The sequence below is a fragment of the Amblyomma maculatum genome, chromosome 3 (genome assembly GCF_055883805.1).
Source record: "Amblyomma maculatum isolate TAMU_Amacu chromosome 3, ASM5588380v1, whole genome shotgun sequence".
In the NCBI taxonomy this organism is placed as follows: domain Eukaryota; kingdom Metazoa; phylum Arthropoda; class Arachnida; order Ixodida; family Ixodidae; genus Amblyomma; species Amblyomma maculatum.
In genome coordinates, this window is record NC_139346.1 from 38,266,531 (window position 1) to 38,285,348 (window position 18,818).

Genomic DNA, 18,818 nt, shown 5'->3' on the forward strand with positions numbered 1-18,818 from the left:
TATATCTGATTTGGGGAACAGTAGTTCTGTTTTTTTTTAAAGAAGCCTGTGCTGTGCTAGCTTCATCCCCTTAACACCTGCGAACTTCTCACCTAACGTTCTGCCGCCCCCTGCTACGCTTTCCTTCCCTTTGAATCCAATTGATTACTCTTAGAGACGATCGATTATCTTCTCCTGGCACTATATGTCCTGTCCATGACCATTTCTTCTTGATTGCGGTGCGCATGTTAGTAACTCGAGTTATTTTTTCTGACCCACACTACACGCTTCCTATCGCTATTGTTACACCTAACATTTTCTGTTCCGTAACACTCTGCGTTGTCATCATTTTCAGTAGAACCCTTTTCCTTAGCCTTCATGTTTCAGCTCCATAGGTCAGTATCGGTAAGATTCAACTATTATACACCTTCTTCTTGAGCGATACCGGTAAACAGCGTTCAATAAATATTTATTCCTGGCCTGGCGGAGAAATAATGAAATTGAGTGTCAATTATTTATAGTTAGCTCTGCTGTAATATCTGGTTTGGGTAAGAGCAGTTTTATTTCGTTAATGAAGCCATTAAGGCGTTCTGTTATTACTTCAAGATCTGAAATGTCGTGTAAATGAACTATGTCTTAACAAATGTCAGGATTATTTATTAATAATAAATCGGGAATTTTGGTGGTGCTCGATGTGCAACGCCTGACAGTGGTGGTAAGTTTGTACAGCGAAATATAAAACAAGACTGAAGAAACATGTGAACCTCGGCTGAACTCGTTGTGACGGACTGCGTGAAACACTTTGTACTGAAGAATTCTCTAAATATGAGTACAGTTAGAGCTATCGCACATGATTCGATTAAATTCCGACGAAAAGCAAGCATTCATAATAGGGGGATGATGCATAGCATGAATAATTACATCAAAAGCACCTTGAAGAAACCCACTCATATTCAGTAAAAGAGCTAATCATCACAGGCACTTCCAACAAATCATAATTCAGCGCCAAGAGTACACAATGTCCCCTACAGTATCTTTTTTTTTTCATCTAAAAATGCGGACCCGTGTTTTGTTGACAAAAATGCTATTATCGCAACATAAATCATTTAGTCACGTTACGGTTACCGCTATTTGTCATGCAAAACTCGAGTTGATCAGCGCAGATATTGCTATGTCCTTTGATACAACACTTTAGATGTTAGCATAGAGGAAATCAGTGGTTTTCTTGGTACTACCTGATTGTCTTCGAGAAGAATGTGAGGCCGGTATTTGATTTGAGATAACAAAAGAACAACACCCTTCCATGAACTGGCTAGATACACAGACTAAGTAAGCAGCCCCATTGTCCCACGCATGCAGCAAAATGTGTCGATGAGCGACTGGGTGACTTGACATCGTAAAAGAAAAATAACAAAAAGCGCAAAAACAAAGACAAGAAAGGAGTAGACAGCACTCGTGAGTGTCTGCTCTTCTCTTGGCTTGTCCCTTTTCGTTCTTTTTTATTCACGATCTTGGGTCCCATAGATATGGACTAGTATTAATGAGCAGCTTATCAATACCGAGACGAATGCGGTCATCATTTTTTTACATATTTAGGATACTGCCAGAGATTAAGACGCTTTTGTCGGGCGGCCTCGGAATAATCAAACGGTATTATTTGCATGGCGTAACGTTGTTCAGTATGCAAGGCTCGACATGCTCGACTGGAATTCTGAGAGTCTGTCCGAACCTTGCGCTGGGCGGTCGCTCTTGAACGAGCGTTGGCACGTGTTGTCAATACACAATGCAGGAGTTATTTTTCTCCTTCGTGTGCCCCCTGTGTTGTCGTTGAGGAGCATAATTATGGCCACTTACAAGTGTATCCTGTGCAGAAGATCGCGTCCCTTTGTAGATCTCAAGAACTCTTCTTCTTCCAGCGCATCCAAAACCCGCGTCCTACCTGCAGTCTCGCATCACACCGGCGAACGCTTCTTCACCCACAAGCCCGCGGTCCTCGACTGTACGATGAAAGTTGAAGCGGCCAGCAAGCGTAGGAGCATCGGGGGCGAGGGACCTCACTGGGACGAACGGAGCGGCACGCTGCTCTTCGAGGATACGCACGCCCGGGAAGTGTTGCGCTATAACCCTGAGACCCGGACCGAAACGGAGATCTTCCGGTTGGGTGAGGTACTTTGATTCTTATTTTAATTTACAGAGAGAACTGACAAAAACTAATCCCTACAAAAATAGAATGAACGAATAATTGTGAATGAATTGTACTCGTACTATGAAAAAGGATGCTTCGCTAACAAAGTACCAACACGCTCATCCAGAATATTAAATATCATCACATGGCCTGATGTGGAATACACCTAATACACAGCTTCACTTTAAGCTCGCTAATTCTTGTACTTCGGTCATTAGCTTTGTAAAATTGCATTGTGCTGGTTTTAAATGCATGCACGCAATTCTTCAATGGCCGGGTCTGTAGATGTGCTCAATGCTATTAAACTTTGCTGCACTTCTAATTATTTGATTGTATTATTAAGATATTTGTAAAGTGCGTGCTGCTTTCTTATTTCGAGTTTTCATTTATAAATAGCAACCTATCAACGTGTTCTTTCTAATACTGTTCACTTGTACAGGAGGCACAATCACCGTCAAACCACTATCTGGCTTTTTGACAGTGCTCGTGAGCATCAATAATCTTGAATAACTATTTAGTTCCAATACACGAGCATGCTAAAAGCAGCTACAGAGTTTTTTGACGGTAAGCCACTTGATACACACCTAGCGGAGCCCGTGTGTCGAAGTACAAAGCATTGGAATGATTCAAAACTTTGAGGCTTGGCTTGCTGTCACGTTGCTTTCACCGTTTATGACAACTTTTTGGTTAGCGAAAGCGTGGCTATGGGGTGGTTAAAAAGTTGTAGGATGTCAATAGTTGCAAACTCCCTGCATCGCTTATAACTGCCAGTCTCACGCCAGGCATAGGTTTTACGTATTCCTGCTGGACGGGTAAATGATATTCAAATAAGGGCGGCTCTCATAATGCAGCGATGTGGGCTGTTTCACTAGAAACTACGGAATTAAACACAGCGTAAAATGGGGCCATTGTAGTCCCTCTATTATGGATGCGCTGGATTAAATCATGGCTGCAGTTTCTACCGTGACATGTATTGCACAGAGACCTGGCACGCGGTTAAAAAGGCAGTTTGAGAGCGTGAAACAAGCAGATTTGCAGCTCCTGTTTCCGGCTTACAAAACAGCAAAATAATGGTACGGCGACATTGAAGTCCAACTTCTTCGCAGCCGAAGGGAATATATGTCCCGTCTCATGTTCATCCACAAAATTTATCATAATCTACTACCTACACTGAGGCGCTTATTATAACCACCTTTTGTACTTTTCATTGTATTGATCACACATTAACTTCAAGCGCCGTTCTCAAGCACTGGCCTAAGTCGGTTTTATTTTAAAACTCAGCCACCAATACATAGAATATGCTACCCAGGGAATGCTCAGACAACAAATCGAGAAAATTTCTTTAGAATACTTGAGCATTTCCCTAGTGACTGAGATATGAAAAAAAAAGTGCATGCGCGTTCTATTTTTATTCCCGTCATCAGAGACTTTCTACCTCGATCGGCTTAGTGTATGGTATTCTTTGGATTTATATGCGTAGAAAAAAGTGCGATTGTTCCCGTATTTTGTATTATTTGTACTAATCATACATTTATATGGTCTACCCTACGTAGTGTTCGCTTTGGGACTAGTGGTAAATACGTGAACTTAAACATGTGAGCAACCCATGTCCAATGACGAAAAATCATTCCAGAGAAATAAGTATTTATTTCGTATTTTTCGCAAGGTCCATGTCAAATGCACAAATTAAGGGCGATAAAAAATCTTAACGCCTTTTTTGAAGGCCTTAGCCGCGACTATTACGCCTGGTGATAGAAGTGTCGAGGTAGCTATGCATTTTTGCAGGTGCGGCGAATATACGGATTTAGGCAAGCGTTATTACGGCTTGTGGCAATTCCTACCTTTCCCTGAGGGCCTTAGCAGCAGCAAAAGCAAGATGGACAAATATGCTATTTTATTGTTTTATTACGTGGTGTAAACAACTATATGGATCAGACCGGGACAGGTATGACATAACATGGTGAAAAAGCTTTATTCAAGGAATGTTGCAGCTGCGTAAATCAGCATGTCATATTCACCATTTCATTATAAGTGAAATTTCGCTTCCCCTACCCGAAAAACAAAGAAAATCATTGTTTGTATATGAGAAGGCGCACTATCTCTTCATACTGCCATGTAAACGTCAGTTTCCAATAAAGTGAAATTCTAGTATACAAAGATCTAGGGCTTAGCGCGGTTGAAAAGCTTTGTTCAAATAAGGTGCAGCTGCGAACATTTGCATATGAAACTCACCTTTTCCTTATAACTGCAATTTGGCTTCCCTCCCCAATATAAATATAATCATTATTTGACCGTGATTTGTCCATAAACCACAAATAAGAACATGATTTGTGGCTTCGTAGTTTATTAATGCGAACCTAAACAGCACACCCCCATTGGACCACCGGTGGTTCAATGTTGAAAAACAGAGGTTTCAATATCATGCCTACTAGGCTCTAGAGGAAATTTCTACTCTTTCTTACGTTGGACCATCGTTCATGCCATGACTGGTCCAGCCTAAAGCCAGTATGGCACTACCAATAGACGTTTAAAATTGGCGTGTTCATTCATGGCTTAATTATGATTCCCTTCCTAATCTATTGGCATTTCCAAGGTTGGGAAAACAGTAATGTCCCTATATTGTCATATCAATGGCTTTTCCATTCATGACCCATGATAAGCCTGTGCACTTTAGAGGCATTGGCAAGCTTTGCAGCAGTTTATCCTAAATGGTGATGCGACTAACGTTTTCTATTTTAGAGTGCAAGAAGGGCACACAGTTAAATCCCCACTCATTGAAAAACCTGCCATATCTATTTTTCTGTGACCGCCAGCCCAATGAACCTTCTTTTTACTCCCAACTATAATTTAAAAAAAAATAAAAAAAGAGGCAACAGAAGGTTTCAGAAAAAAAATGTTTATTTGACTCTTAGATACATGCCTTCAGTGCCTGCGGGCACTACACGCAGGGGAGGGGAAGGTTCAACTACTGGCTATTTCATTAGAATGTAAACAGCCTTTGGATATTCAGTGTATATTTATTCAATATTGTATAACTATCTCGTAATATTATTCAGCTGCTGGCGATTCCAAGTAATCCAGTACTTTGAGACCGTTCATTATGTATAAAATGAACGGAGGAAGAGCTCTTGGGAGGTGGCGCGGATCATTTAGGGAGGTGAGGCTACGCCGCGTGATGACGCGCTCAGGGATCTAGATGTTCTGCAGGGATTGAAAGAGTGCTTGGCTGGAGAGGATGCATAGCGTCAGCAAAACGCTTATTCCGCTGCCTTCTCGATCAAACAAATCCGGCAACCATTTGAAGATGAAATCCTGGGAATTAGAAGAAGTCATTCCTTGCTTTTACTGTGGCATCTGCAAATAAAAAACACACAAGCGTTACTGAACCACGTAGCAATCCGGTTATGTGTTGAAATACACAAGAAAAACAGGCAGAGCATTCATGTCATTTCGAATAAAACATGCCATGCTGCAAAAATTATAAAGCAGCTACATACAAAGAAACAATTGCCCTTTGCAGATAGAAATCTGCAGGGAAAGAGGTTGACCGGTAAGGGAGTGTTGGTGATTGCATTTGAGTGATTGTTCAGTCAGTGGCAAAAATCTGTGCGTGGAGTGCGCCCCCTCCTTTCCCCTTTTTTGCGATCTCTGAGAGCGCTGACTAAACACATTATGAGGGATGCAGCAATTGCTGACAATCGCGGGTGCGGTCACGATCTCACGCACACACTTTATTATCAAATTTATTGTGCCTCTAACCTGCCTGTTCACACTACCACTGCTCTCTTTATTTCCTCTTAGTCTCATTATTTCCGCCAGCCGCGGATCCATTGCTCTCGCACACATATTTTCCTTGCTGTTTGTTTTATTTGTATTTATATGACCTCTTGCATCTACTACATTACAACGAACTCAGCCACCTATTTCTCCAATGCAGCTCTGAACACTATTAAATGTGCAGCACTGTACTATAGCCTGTTGGTTCATGGTAGAATAAAAAGGCTACTCAGAGAAAACAACGGATCTGAAACACGTATTGATATAATAATGCGCTAGGATGTGGTCTTTTTGTTAAACTAAGATGTCACACATCCAGCCAACATCTAAAGTCAATCCATTCATTTTTTCGCAGATCCAAGAAGCCATAGATATTTTTGGCAGGACGTTTGGCACCTCGCCCAAATATTATTACTATGTTGTCCGTCCACGCGTAGCTAAACTACATCGAAATAGGGTGACGCGCTGTGCCAGGCACTGATTCCAAATGCATTACAGCTTCATTCAAGAAATAACCAAAACGAACAAAAATGGTTACAGTGACAATTATTTACTGCTCGGGATGTATTTATTCAATAAATACCACGTTTACTAGAACACACTACAAAGATGGAAAATCCAGTTCCAGTGTCAATCGATAAACACTCCGCAAAAGTGCAATAAATTACGCAGAAAACAAAACTTCACTACATCATCATCGACTGGGACGGATGAAATACCTCGTCAATGAACGCAGGAATATGCGTTGGTACATGGTGCGACATTTGGAATTTTATCGGGCGCATGGGGCACTTGAGATTGCCGCTCTCGTGACTTATATGCGTGTTTCATGAATGGCTGCAGTGAAACACTTTGTGCAACTTAAGCAAAATAGAGAGCTCAATTCAGACGCTTTCAACCCACTGAGTGTTGATATGTACTGCATAAGCAGCATGATGTTGCAGAAGTCATTTTTATTATTCGTGATAAGCAATACAGATGCATATGAACCACTGGGCGAGTCAGCTTGCAGCCCTTTTTATATTTCATGAAGACCGGGAGAATGAGCTTGTATATGAATAATTGTCATTCCAGCCTCATTCAAATCCCGAAGCATTCATCTGCGCTTGTTCATCACCTATGTTACAAAATTCTCCTTATATTTAATATTGTATAAGTAGTTACCGCTCCTATCTGTAACGCCTCAACGGCCCTGTTAGCATCCAAATAAATAAATAAATACATAAATTGGCTACCACTATGCAAAACAAAAATAAAAACCTTAATCATGCTGTTTTTTTTAACAAATTTACCTTAGCTATTCTATGTAACGACGACTCACACGCTGGGCTCGGAAACCTAGGTGTCCATATATTAACGTGGCATGTGAATGCCAGTTACACAGCAAATAAGTGGACGTGCAAAAACGAAATGCGGCTTCTGCAGCTTTGCAATGAATATGTTTAAATGCAGTTAGACTCACATGCTTATTCCAGAAAATTCATGAAGTGAATTCTAGCATGCGTGCAATAAAGTATAGAAATATAGATCCCAGATTTTATGCTTCTACTTTCCAGGGAAAATAATTGAGATCAGCCATCTGTTTCTCCAAAACAGCTCCACATACACACACATATATATATATATATATATATATATATATATATATATATATATATATATATATATATATATATATATATATATATATATATATATATATATATATATAGCGAAGTATACGCTTCATTAAAAGAAACATTTTTTATTTTTCATTTCACTCGACGTTTGGATCGGAGGGTCTCCGATCGAAATGTCGAGTGAAATGAAAAATAAAAAATGTTTTCTTTAATGAAGCGTATACTTCGTTATATACTCTTTTAGCAGTCTAGTACGTTATTTCTCGCAACCTATATATATATATGAAGGAAAGAAAACCAACAGTCGGCGAGGCCAAGGAAAGCATTGGGGATTGTACTTTGTCTCTTTTGTTTTTAATTTTTACTTTGATAATGACATAAATTATTAATTCAATCTGTTTAGAGGAACGGTAAATAAACACAAAGTAGAGAAACAAACAACGTGCCGATGGTGGGAACCGAACCCACGACCTCCGAATATCGCGTGCGGTGCTATATATACCGGGTATCCCAGCTAACTTGAACCAAGGGTTACAAAATAATGTATTTGAGGTAGGTCAGTGAAACCAATTGCATACAACTGCCAGCCTGTTTGCGCACTACAAGTAATTTTTTCTATTGCAATTACTTAATTAGCTAACTATGTTAATTTTTCTAATTTATTAAATATTGATCTTAGACCATAAATGTGAATTGGAAAGTTGTAGAGCACATTCAGAAATCCCCATTTCATTTTTTGCGATAAAGAAGGTCTCACGTATATCTTTCTTTCCGGGCTCAGAAGAAAGCCCGCGAAATACAAATAATACCACGTGACTCACGCATTTGTGCGCTGCTATTGTGGTGCTCTCAGTCGTGGTTTGAGCGAACGAAATTAGCTGCGGCCGTGTCTTCTTGGCCCCGTTAAAGCGGCAGGCCGATATGCCTGGGAAGGCTTCTTAGCCCGCGTCAGACAGCCGGCCCACGTGACGGTGCAGTAGCAGCGAGAGCGGCGAGCCGACACCACCGACATTCTAACAAGGCCTTTGCAGCACCTTCTCTCTCATCAGCGAACGTAACGACAAACGGATGAACGATAAGGTATCAGCCACTGAATCTGCGCATACAGGTAAAGGGGCGAGATGACATCATGTGACTCGACTAAAATTAGCGCTGCACCTTCATTTGCCGGTTCTTTATCGCCATCCGCCTGTCGTGATGTAGGCTGCTGCAGTGCGCAGGCCTGGCCAAAATCGCGGTGGCGACGGGCAAGCTCGAGCTCGCTCGAACCATCGTCAACATTTCTGCCTGCCGCTGCAACGGTACCATCGGGTCACGGCTGCAGCTGATTTCGTTCGCTCAAACCACGACTGAGAGCACCACAATCGCGGCGCACAAATGCGTTAGTCACGTGGTATTATTTGTATTTCGCGGGCTTTCTTTTGAGCCCGGAAAAAAAGATACACGTGAGATTTTCTTTATCGCAATTAATGGAATGGGGGTTTCTGAAGGTGCTCTACAAGTTTCCATTTCACATGCTTGGTCTAAAGTCGATATTTATTAAATTAGAAAAGTTAACATAATTAGCCAATTAAGTAATTGCGAAACAAAAAATTGCCTGTAGTGCGCAAGTAGGCTGGTAGTTGTATGCAACTGATTTCACTGACCTACCTCAAATGTATTATTTTGTAACCCTTGGTTCAAGTTAGCTGGGACACCCGGTATATATTTAGAGAGAGAGAGAGCGAAGTATACGCTTCATTTAAAGAAACATTTATATATATATATATATATATATACATATATAGAGAGGAAGGAAAGAAGCCAACAGTAGGCGAGGCCAAGGAAAGCGTTGGGGATGGTACTTTATTTATTTAATATTTACTTGGATAATCACAGAAATTAGTAATGTAATCTGTTTAGGGGAAAGATAATTAAACAAAAAGTAGAAGAAAAAACAACGTGCCCATGGTGGCAACCGAACCCACGACCTCCGAATATTGCGTCCGGTGCTCTTCCAACTGAGCTACATCGGCCGCTGTCCCCCCTGCTACTTGCTTGCGTATTTATGTCGTCTTTATACGAACCTTGAGAGTGTTCACCAGCGCCACCCTCAACCATAGCGGCGGACGTGGAACGTCCTTTGTTACCGCCAGCGTCACGTAGAACGTGATCAAGAGCGAGGGCGAAAGCTGTGCTAGAACCCTCTTACGCTACCTATGGCTTCAAGACTGCCAGAACCGAGACCCCCGTAAGCTACAAGCAGATCAATTAAGGGGAAATGAGGGTGCTCGTTATAATACAGGAAGGAAAGACGCCAACAGTAGGCGAGGCCAAGGAAAGCGTTGGGGATGGTACTTTGTTTATTCATTTAATATTTACTTGGATAATCACAGAAATTAGTAATGTAATCTGTTTAGGGGAAAGATAATTAAACACAAAGTAGAAGAAAAAACAACGTGCCGATGGTGGGAACCGAACCCACGACCTCCGAATATCGCGTCCGGTGCTCTTCCAACTGAGCTACATCGGCCGCTGTCCCCCCTGCTACTTGCTTGGGTATTTATGTTGTCTGTATACGAACCTTGAGAGTGTTCACCAGCGCCACCCTCAACCATAGCGGCGGACGTGGAACGTCCTTTGTTACCGCCAGCGTCACGTAGAACGTGATCAAGAGCGAGGGCGAAAGCTGTGCTAGAACCCTCTTACGCTACCTATGGCTTCAAGACTGCCAGAACCGAGGCCCCCGTAAGCTACAAGCAGATCAATTAAGGGGAAATGAGGGCGCTCGTTATAATACAGGAAGGAAAGGAGCCAACAGTAGGCGAGGCCAAGGAAAGCGTTGGGGATGGTACTTTGTTTATTTATTTAATATTTACTTGGATAATCACAGAAATTATTAATGTAATCTGTTTAGGGGAAAGATAAATAAACGCAAAGTAGAAACAACAACGTGCCATTGGTGGGAACCGAACCCACGACCTCCAAATATCGCGTCCGGTGCTCTTCCAACTGAGCTACATCGGCCGCTGTCCCCCCTGCTACTTGCTTGGGTATTTATGTTGTCTGTATACGAACCTTGAGAGTGTTCACCAGCGCCACCCTCAACCATAGCGGCGGACGTGGAACGTCCTTTCGGAGGTCGTGGGTTCGGTTCGCACCATCGGCACGTTGTTTTTTCTTCTACTTCGTGTTTAATTATCTTTCCCCTAAACAGATTACATTACTAATTTCTGTGATTATCCAAGTAAATATTAAATAAATAAACAAAGTACCATCCCCAACGCTTTCCTTGGCCTCGCCTACTGTTGGCTTCTTTCCTTCCTGTATTATAACGAGCGCCCTCATTTCCCCTTAATTGATCTGCCTATATATTGTTACGACGTTTATTTACACAGATGGTAGGATACGCTGGAGATTAGCACACCACAGCGGACAGACCCAGCTTCCTCGTCCTCTTCTGCTTATTCCACCAAACCTCATCTTCCTTCAATAAGGACCGCCATGATTAACAAATCCCTGCCAACAAGTGACCGTTACAGTTTAGTGGAAGTTCTGGCGAAACATACTGCGGCTTTCGATTTCTCTCGGGACTCGCCACCACGGATTCCCATTTCCCGTACTCAGCACCGAATCAATACAGGAACTGCTGACCGAATCCGCCAGAAGCCTTATCGTGTATCCCCACAGAGCGCCAAACAATCGAAGAACAAGTTCGTGACATGCTGCATAAGGGCATCATTCAGGAATCGTCCAGTCCGTGGGCTGCCCCTGTGATTCTAGTCAAAAAGAAAGATGGCACATGGCGATTTTGTGTTGATTATCGACGTCTGAATACTGTTACCAAGAGGGACGTGTATCCCCTGCCACGTATTGATGACGCCATTGATTGCTTACATTCCGCCTCCTATTTTTCCTCAGTCGACCTGCGATCAGGCTATTGGCAGATCCCCATGCACCCGGAAGATAAAGAAAAGACGGCATTCATCACCCCAGACGGGCTGTATGAATTTAATGTGATGCCGTTTGGATTATGTAAGGCTCCAGCCACGTTCGAAAGATTCATGGATACAATTTTGCGCGGGCTGAAGTGGTACATTGGTATGTGTTATTTGGACGATGTAGTGATATTCGGGACAACTTTTCTTGAACACAACAGTCGATTAGAGATTGTCTTGGAGTGTATTGAGAAAGCTGGTCTGGTACTCAATTCCAAGAAATGTCGTTTTGGGGAACGCCAGACTGTGGTACATGGACATCTGATAGACAAGGATGCAATCAGGCCTGATCCGAAAAAGATCGAAGCTGTCACTTGTTTTAAACCGCCGAAATCATTAAAACAGCTCAGGAGTTTTTTGGGGCTTTGCTCCTATTTTCGGCGTTTTGTTCCGAAGTTTGCTGATCTAGCATATCCCCTTACTTGTCTTCTGCAAAAAGATGTGCCTTTCAAGTGGACTGCTGATTGTGACTCCGCCTTTTGTCAGTTAAAGTTTATTTTGACATCAGGACCTGTACTACGCCACTTCTGTCCATCAGCTCCAACAGAACTTCACACTGACGCCAGCGCAGTCGGAATTGGTGCTGTGCTCATGCAGCGCCACAATGGCGATGAACATGTCGTTGCGTGTGCAAGCCGTTCTTTGAGCAAGGCTGAGCGTAATTACACTGTAACTGAACAGGAATGCTTAGCTGTTGTATTCGGTGTGCAGCGGTTTAGGTCATATCTTTATGGATGTGCATTTAAAATTGTGACGGACCATCATTCCTTATGTTGGCTTGTAAACCTTAGTGACCCCTGTGGACACCTTGCGCGGTGGGCTTTGCGCCTTCAAGAATTCAATTTTACTGTGTCTTTTAAGAGTGGTCGTAAGCACGGTGATGCTGACTGCTTGTCACGGTTACCACTTGAAACTACTGATTGCGACAATGAGGTCCTGGATGAATATATAGCTGCTATCTCTACAAGTTTCCCTGATGTTGGCGAATTCAAGATTGCGCAGCGGCACGACAACGAGTTGGCGCCGCTTTTTGAGGCAGCAAGTTCCCGGAACCCTAAGACCTCATTCTGCATTCGTGACGGTGTACTATACAGGAAGAACTATTCGTCAGTAGGTGCGCTGCTTCTTCTGGTAGTTCCTACAAGTCTTAGGTGTCAGGATCTTCGGGTAATGCACGACGATGCCACAGCTGGACACTTGGGTTTCGCGAGGACATTGCACAGGACTAAGGAACGTTTTTATTGGCCGAAGATGCTTCAAACTACTCAACGTTATGTGGCCAGCTGCCTCCAGTGCCAGCGTTTCAAGCACCCAACCTGCTCACCGCCGGGTCATCTTCAGCCTATAACGCCACCACGAACCCCATTCGAACAGGCAGGAATTGATCTTCTAGGACCGTTTCCCCGTTCCTCCAACGGAAACCGCTGGGTCATAGTGTGCGTAGACTACCTTACGCGGTACTGTGAAACTGCTGCTATACCGTCAGCCACTGCTTCTGATGTCTCGGCGTTCCTACTATGGTCCATCATTCTTCGACATGGGCCTCCTCGTGTGTTAATAAGCGATCGTGGCCGACAGTTTACGGCAGAAGTTGTAGAAGAACTTCTTCGCCTCCGCTCATCCCGATTTCGCCATTCAACTCCTTACCACCCACAAACAAATGGTCTTACCGAACGCACTATTCGGACGCTTAGCAATATGCTCGCAATGTATGTCGACTCCCGCCACACAAACTGGGATGAAGTCCTTCCGTTTATAACATACGCATTTAACACTGCTAAGCACGAAACGACAAGCTACAGTCCGTTTTTTCTTCTGTATGCACGACCTCCACGAAGCACTTTGGACACGGTTCTACCTTTCTCACTCCCTGCTGAAACTTCACTAGCGCATACTCTCTCTTTGGCTGAAGAAGCTCGTCGACTCGCTAGACTTCGCACTCTAGCCTTCCGGGAACGCTACAAGCAACGCTACGACAAGCGTCATCAAGATGTTAAATATGTCCCTGGTGACTTGGTGTGGCTTTGGACGCCGTCGCGTAAGCGCGGCTTGTGCCAGAAGCTGTTGCACCACTATACTGGCCCTTTCGTTGTATTGGAACGCCTCAGCGCAGTAAACTTTGTAGTCTCTCGCGTGACCACCCAAGGGCGTCGTTCTCGGAAGACTCAAGTAGTCCACGTGGCCCGCATGAAGCCCTTCTATCAACGTGACGAACCTTGACTCGCCCGGCGGGCATCGTCTGCGAAGGGGGCAGTGTCACGCACTTCCCGTGGTTGTATTTGCTCACCCGATTGTAGTGGGTGAGCCAGTCATCCACGTCTTCCCCGGGCTTGCCATAGAAGTGCCGGGGTTCCCGATAAGGCTGTGCGGTGGTCGGATGAGCTGCTGGTGTGGGCTGCGTTGAACCATCTGCTTGCGCCATCTCCGTCCGAAGGGGGGGTAGCCCAGCAATTCTTCTGCTCCGGCGAAGTAGGAGAGGTTCCGTGGTGATCTGTACCCCGCACCTCCACCACAATTGTTACGACGTTTATTTACACAGATGGTAGGATACGCTGGCGATTGGCACACCACAGCGGACAGACCCAGCTTCCTCGTCCTCTTCTGCTTATTCCACCAAACCTCATCTTCCTTCAATAAGGACCGCGGGAAGTGCGTGACAATATATATATCAGCGCGCCGAGGAAGCACGTCAACTTGCCCGCATCCACATTCAGCAACAGCAGGGAAAGGATACGCGTCGCTACAACCTCCGTCATCGACACGTCACATACCAACCAGGAGAGCATGTTTGGGTGTGGACACCGGTGCGCCGGCCCGGCTTGTCTGAAAAACTGATGTCGCGATACTTTGGACCTTACAAGGTTCTGCGCCGTGTCACAGAAGTGACGTACGAAGTCCTTCCAGCGGGTACTGTGCAGACCTCGCGTCGGCAACCACGCTCCGAGGTGGTGCACGTCCGCATGAAACCGTATTTCACGCAGTAATGTGCAGTGTACTATGCACTCGTTTAGTTGTGTAGGGCACCGCCTCAGTATATATTCGTTTTCTGTACTGACTTGCATCGCCCATCGCTCGCGCCCAGTCTGTGCTTTCGTTTTTTTTTAGGAGGGGGAGTAATGCCACCTGGTGTCCCTGATGTTCTCAGGCGGCACCTGGAAGAAAAGGACGCCGAAGTTGTCTCGCGTGCCGTGCGCGGAACTTTGCCTACTGGTTCAGCTTCGTCCAGTCGTCTTAGTCACGTCTAGCCCTGTTGTCCGTGACAATATATATATATATATATATATATATATATATATATATATATATATATATATATATATATATATATATATATATATATATATATATATATATATATATATATATATATATATATATATATATATACATATATACACACATTGAATCATCAAGAGTTGAAAAACTTGACGATGGATTTACTGCGACGTTTCGACCGGGGTCTGGTCTTTATATATGTATCTATATGCAGACCATTCAAAGAGACATTAGGGGTTCATTATAGTAGAGTTTAAAGGAGTTGACAGTATACGTGTCCAAGGCAAACGTTGGGAATATTTGCTTTGTTTTGTTGTTGATATTTGACAGGAATTAGTCTTACGGTGATTATCGGGATACAGAATATTAAATGCAAAGCGGAAGAAATAACAACGCGCCGATGGTGAGAGTCGAACCCACGACCTCCGAATTTCGCGTCCAGTGCTCTTAAGGATGGCACTGGTGAACGCTCAGAGGTTTCGGTTAGTCAACATAAATACTCAGGCAAGCGGAAGGTTGGACAGCCGTCGATGTAGCTCAGTTGGAAGAGCACTGGACGCGATATCCGGGGGTCGTGAGTACGACTCCCAGCATCGTCGCGTTCGTTTTCCTTCCGCTTTGCATTTAATATTCTTTATCCCGATAATCACAGTAAGACTACTTCTTGTCAAATACAAGCAACAAGACATGAAAAAGAATATCCCCAACGTTTGACTTGGACATGTATATATATATATATATATATATATATATATATATATATGGGGCTGAAACATGGAGGCTAACCAAGAGTTCTGCTTAAGTTGAGGACAACCCAGAGGGCTATGGAACGAAACATGGTAGGGGTAACATTAAGAGATAGGAAGCGTGCAGAGTGGGTCGGAGAAATAACTCAGGTTACCGACATTCTAGTGGAAATTAAGAAGAAGAAATGGGCATGGGCAGGACATGTAGGGCAAAGAGAGGATAACCGATGGTCGCTTAGGGTAACAAACTGGATTCCAAGGGAAGCAAAGTGTAGCAGGGGGCGGCAGAAAGTTAGGTGGGCGGATGAGGTTAAGAAGTTCGCAGGGGTCAAGTGGATGCAGCTAGCACAGAACCGGGTTAAGTGGAGAAATATGGGAGAGGCCTTCGCCCTGCAGTGGGTATAGTCAGGCTGATGATTATATATATATATATATATATATATATATATATATATATATATATATATTGTGAGGCTAAAAAATGCATCAGCAAATTCAGATTTCTATTTCAGATAAGCCGAAGCAGCAGCTACTGACTAGCCACAGATCATCAACCCTTCGTCTTTTTCCCACGACATGATGACCGGTGATGATTACGTTCAGATGAAGTTCGCTCACAGTGCTTACAACCTTCCCACTTTCGAATGAGAGCGACCATCCTGGTCGCAAATTAGGTCTCAAGGTCGGCGTTTAAAATGTTTCAAACGCGACGCGTGTACAATCTCGGTGTCGTGCCACCGACAATCGCGAACAGGCAATGCAAGTGTGATGAGATAGTTTACAGGGGAAGTTTGTTCTAGAACCATGTGGGGGCCAATAAAACGGCTCAGAAACGTTTCACCCAGGCAGTGGGTGCGCGTAGGTGTCCAGAGTATACACTTCGTCTCCAGGGCCGAAAGACACTGAACGATGGGTCATATCATACGTGATTTTTCTGGAAGCTTGAACGGCTTCAGTTTGAAGGTGGGCACGATCACGGCAGTGGGCGATGCGAGACAGGAACTATTCGTGGGAAGGTGCGGCAGAAGAAGTGGAAGCTGAGAAGGAAGATGCTGCGAGTGAGGAGGTAAGGTGGGGGCTGTGGAGTTCGAGGGACGACACTTCACAGAGGGTTTCTGCGTGGCCGCCCCTCGACCAGGCCTCAGGGAACAAGCCCCCGTTTATTGCAACATGACAAGTATATATACAGACGCCGAGTATCTCACGCATGCGCCCGGCATTGCAAACGTACACGTGCACTTGTTAAGATAGCTACTATCACACAAGTAGCGATAATGCCACATCATCCCCTTCCCTTTTGGAGAAGCAGCAAATTACAAAACAAAGACGCACTTTAAAATACATAACAAATACAACAACTTCAAAGCAAACGGCCTGAATGGCATTCACACAAAATACACAAATACAACAACTTCAAAGCAAATGGCCTGAATGGCATTGAGAAATACCGTATCGTTCTGGCTTTTTTACTTTTCGACCAAAGCGTGTGACATATTCATCCCCAACCGCAGGCGAAGAGGTATTCGGCGGTGTTTGCATCGGGTCACTTGGGACTGTTTGTGCATTGGAAACATCGTTTTCGTTCACCTCTAGATCATCTGGGACAGTTTGTGTATTAGGAACAGAGTTTCCGTTCTCCTTGAGACCATCTAGGTTAGATGGAAATTCATACGCCCCGTCAGAGTCCGAACCTCTTTTGGGCGCTTGCTTGATTAGCGCTCGCCTGTTACGCTCAATCTGAACCCCGCTATCCAAAGCCACCATATACGAGCGTGGTCGCTTTGCACGATGAAGAACCACACCTTCTCTCCTGTAGTCCTTGACCCAAACCGAATCACCTGGCAGCAACGGGAAAAGGTGACGGGCCGCATGCCGACGATCATAATTTTGCCGCAGACCTTCCCTGAAATCGGCATCTTTGTCCCGTGCTTCTTTGAGATTGGGCGTCTTGGGGGCCAACTTCTTTGGGTGGAGAGGCAAAGTAGTGCGAAGCCGCCGCCCCATGAGTAGCTCTGCTGGCGTTTTGCCTAGGGGTCCCGGCGTGTCCCTGTACGCTAACAAAGCCAAATGCAAGTCATCCGATTTTAGCAACAGACCTTTCACAGCTTTTACCATTCTTTCTACCTCCCCGTTTGACTGCGGGTACCTAGGGCTACACGTCACATGTTTGAATCCATAATCTTTCGCGAACTGGTTGAACCCCTGGCTAACAAATTGAGCACCATTATCGGTTACCAGCATTTCCGGGATGCCGTGTGTCGAAAACACCTTCTTGGTATGATAAATAACTTCAGCGCTGTTAAGAGAGGTCAGCCGACACAACTCCGGAAACCGAGATAAGTAATCAACTATGAGCAAGTAGTTACAGCCTCTCACATGACAGATATCTGCCGCAACGCTTTGCCAAGGCCGGAAAGGCGTCTCAGTCGGGATCATCGGCTCGCACGGCTGGACGCGAAATTGGGAGCACGTGCGGCAGTTTCCAATGAACGCAGCAAGCTGAGCGCTTAAACCTGGCCACCAAACAGACTCTCTTGCCCTTGCTCTACACCTTACCACACCCTGGTGGCCCTCATGAAGCAGCTTTAACATTCTGCTTCTAAGGCAGTGTGGCACCAACAGGCGGGTGCCGTGGAGGAGGACACCTTTGCATACATTCAAAACGGCACGATCCTGCCAATAGGGCCTCAAAACAGCTGATAACGAAGGTAGACAAGGCCAGCCTTCCCGGACATAGCGACACAACGTACGACAAGTCTCGTCCTTCGCCTGTTCTTCGGCCACTAAGCGGAAGTGCTCCGACTCTCCTAACTCCGATAACGTGCCAGCAACGTAACAGTTGATTTCATTGACCGAAAGAAAGTTAGTCTTTTGGCCTGGCCCTGGCGCTCTGGAGAGTGCATCCGCTATTTCAAGGTTTTTTCCCGGAACATATTGCACCTCAAAACTGAATCGCATTAGCCGCATTCTAAACCTTTGAATGCGAGGCGGAACCAAATCAAGTGGAGTCTTTCCTAGCAAAGCAACCAACGGTTTGTGGTCTGTTTCTACCGTAATGTGTAGTCCACGCACAAAGCTGTCGAGACGTTCTGCGGCCCATGTTATAGCCAAAGTCTCCTTTTCGATTTGCGCATAGCGCATCTCAGTTGGTGTCAATGATCTTGAGATAAAAGCAACCGGCCGCTTTTCTTTATTTGGTAGCACTTGCAGTAAAACTGCTCCTAAGCCGTACGACGAAGCATCTGCAGAAATAATCGTT

General features: G+C 44.5%; 1 protein-coding gene across 2 annotated transcripts in view; it reads left to right on the forward strand.

Annotated features, from left to right (window-relative positions):
* The first annotated feature begins 304 nt into the window (after positions 1 to 304).
* Positions 305 to 18,818, forward strand: part of LOC146194585 (regucalcin-like) — a 64,232-nt gene continuing 45,718 nt past the window's right edge. The window contains exons 1-2 of one of the 2 annotated variants that reach the window (XM_084596083.1): positions 305 to 374; positions 1,896 to 2,140. In XM_084596083.1, coding sequence (XP_084452209.1) covers positions 358 to 374; positions 1,896 to 2,140 — 262 coding nt within the window. In that variant the 5' untranslated portion in view covers positions 305 to 357. Of the gene's footprint in view, positions 375 to 1,776; positions 2,141 to 18,818 lie in introns of those variants that run through there. The other variant, XM_084596082.1, reaches the window with a different exon arrangement.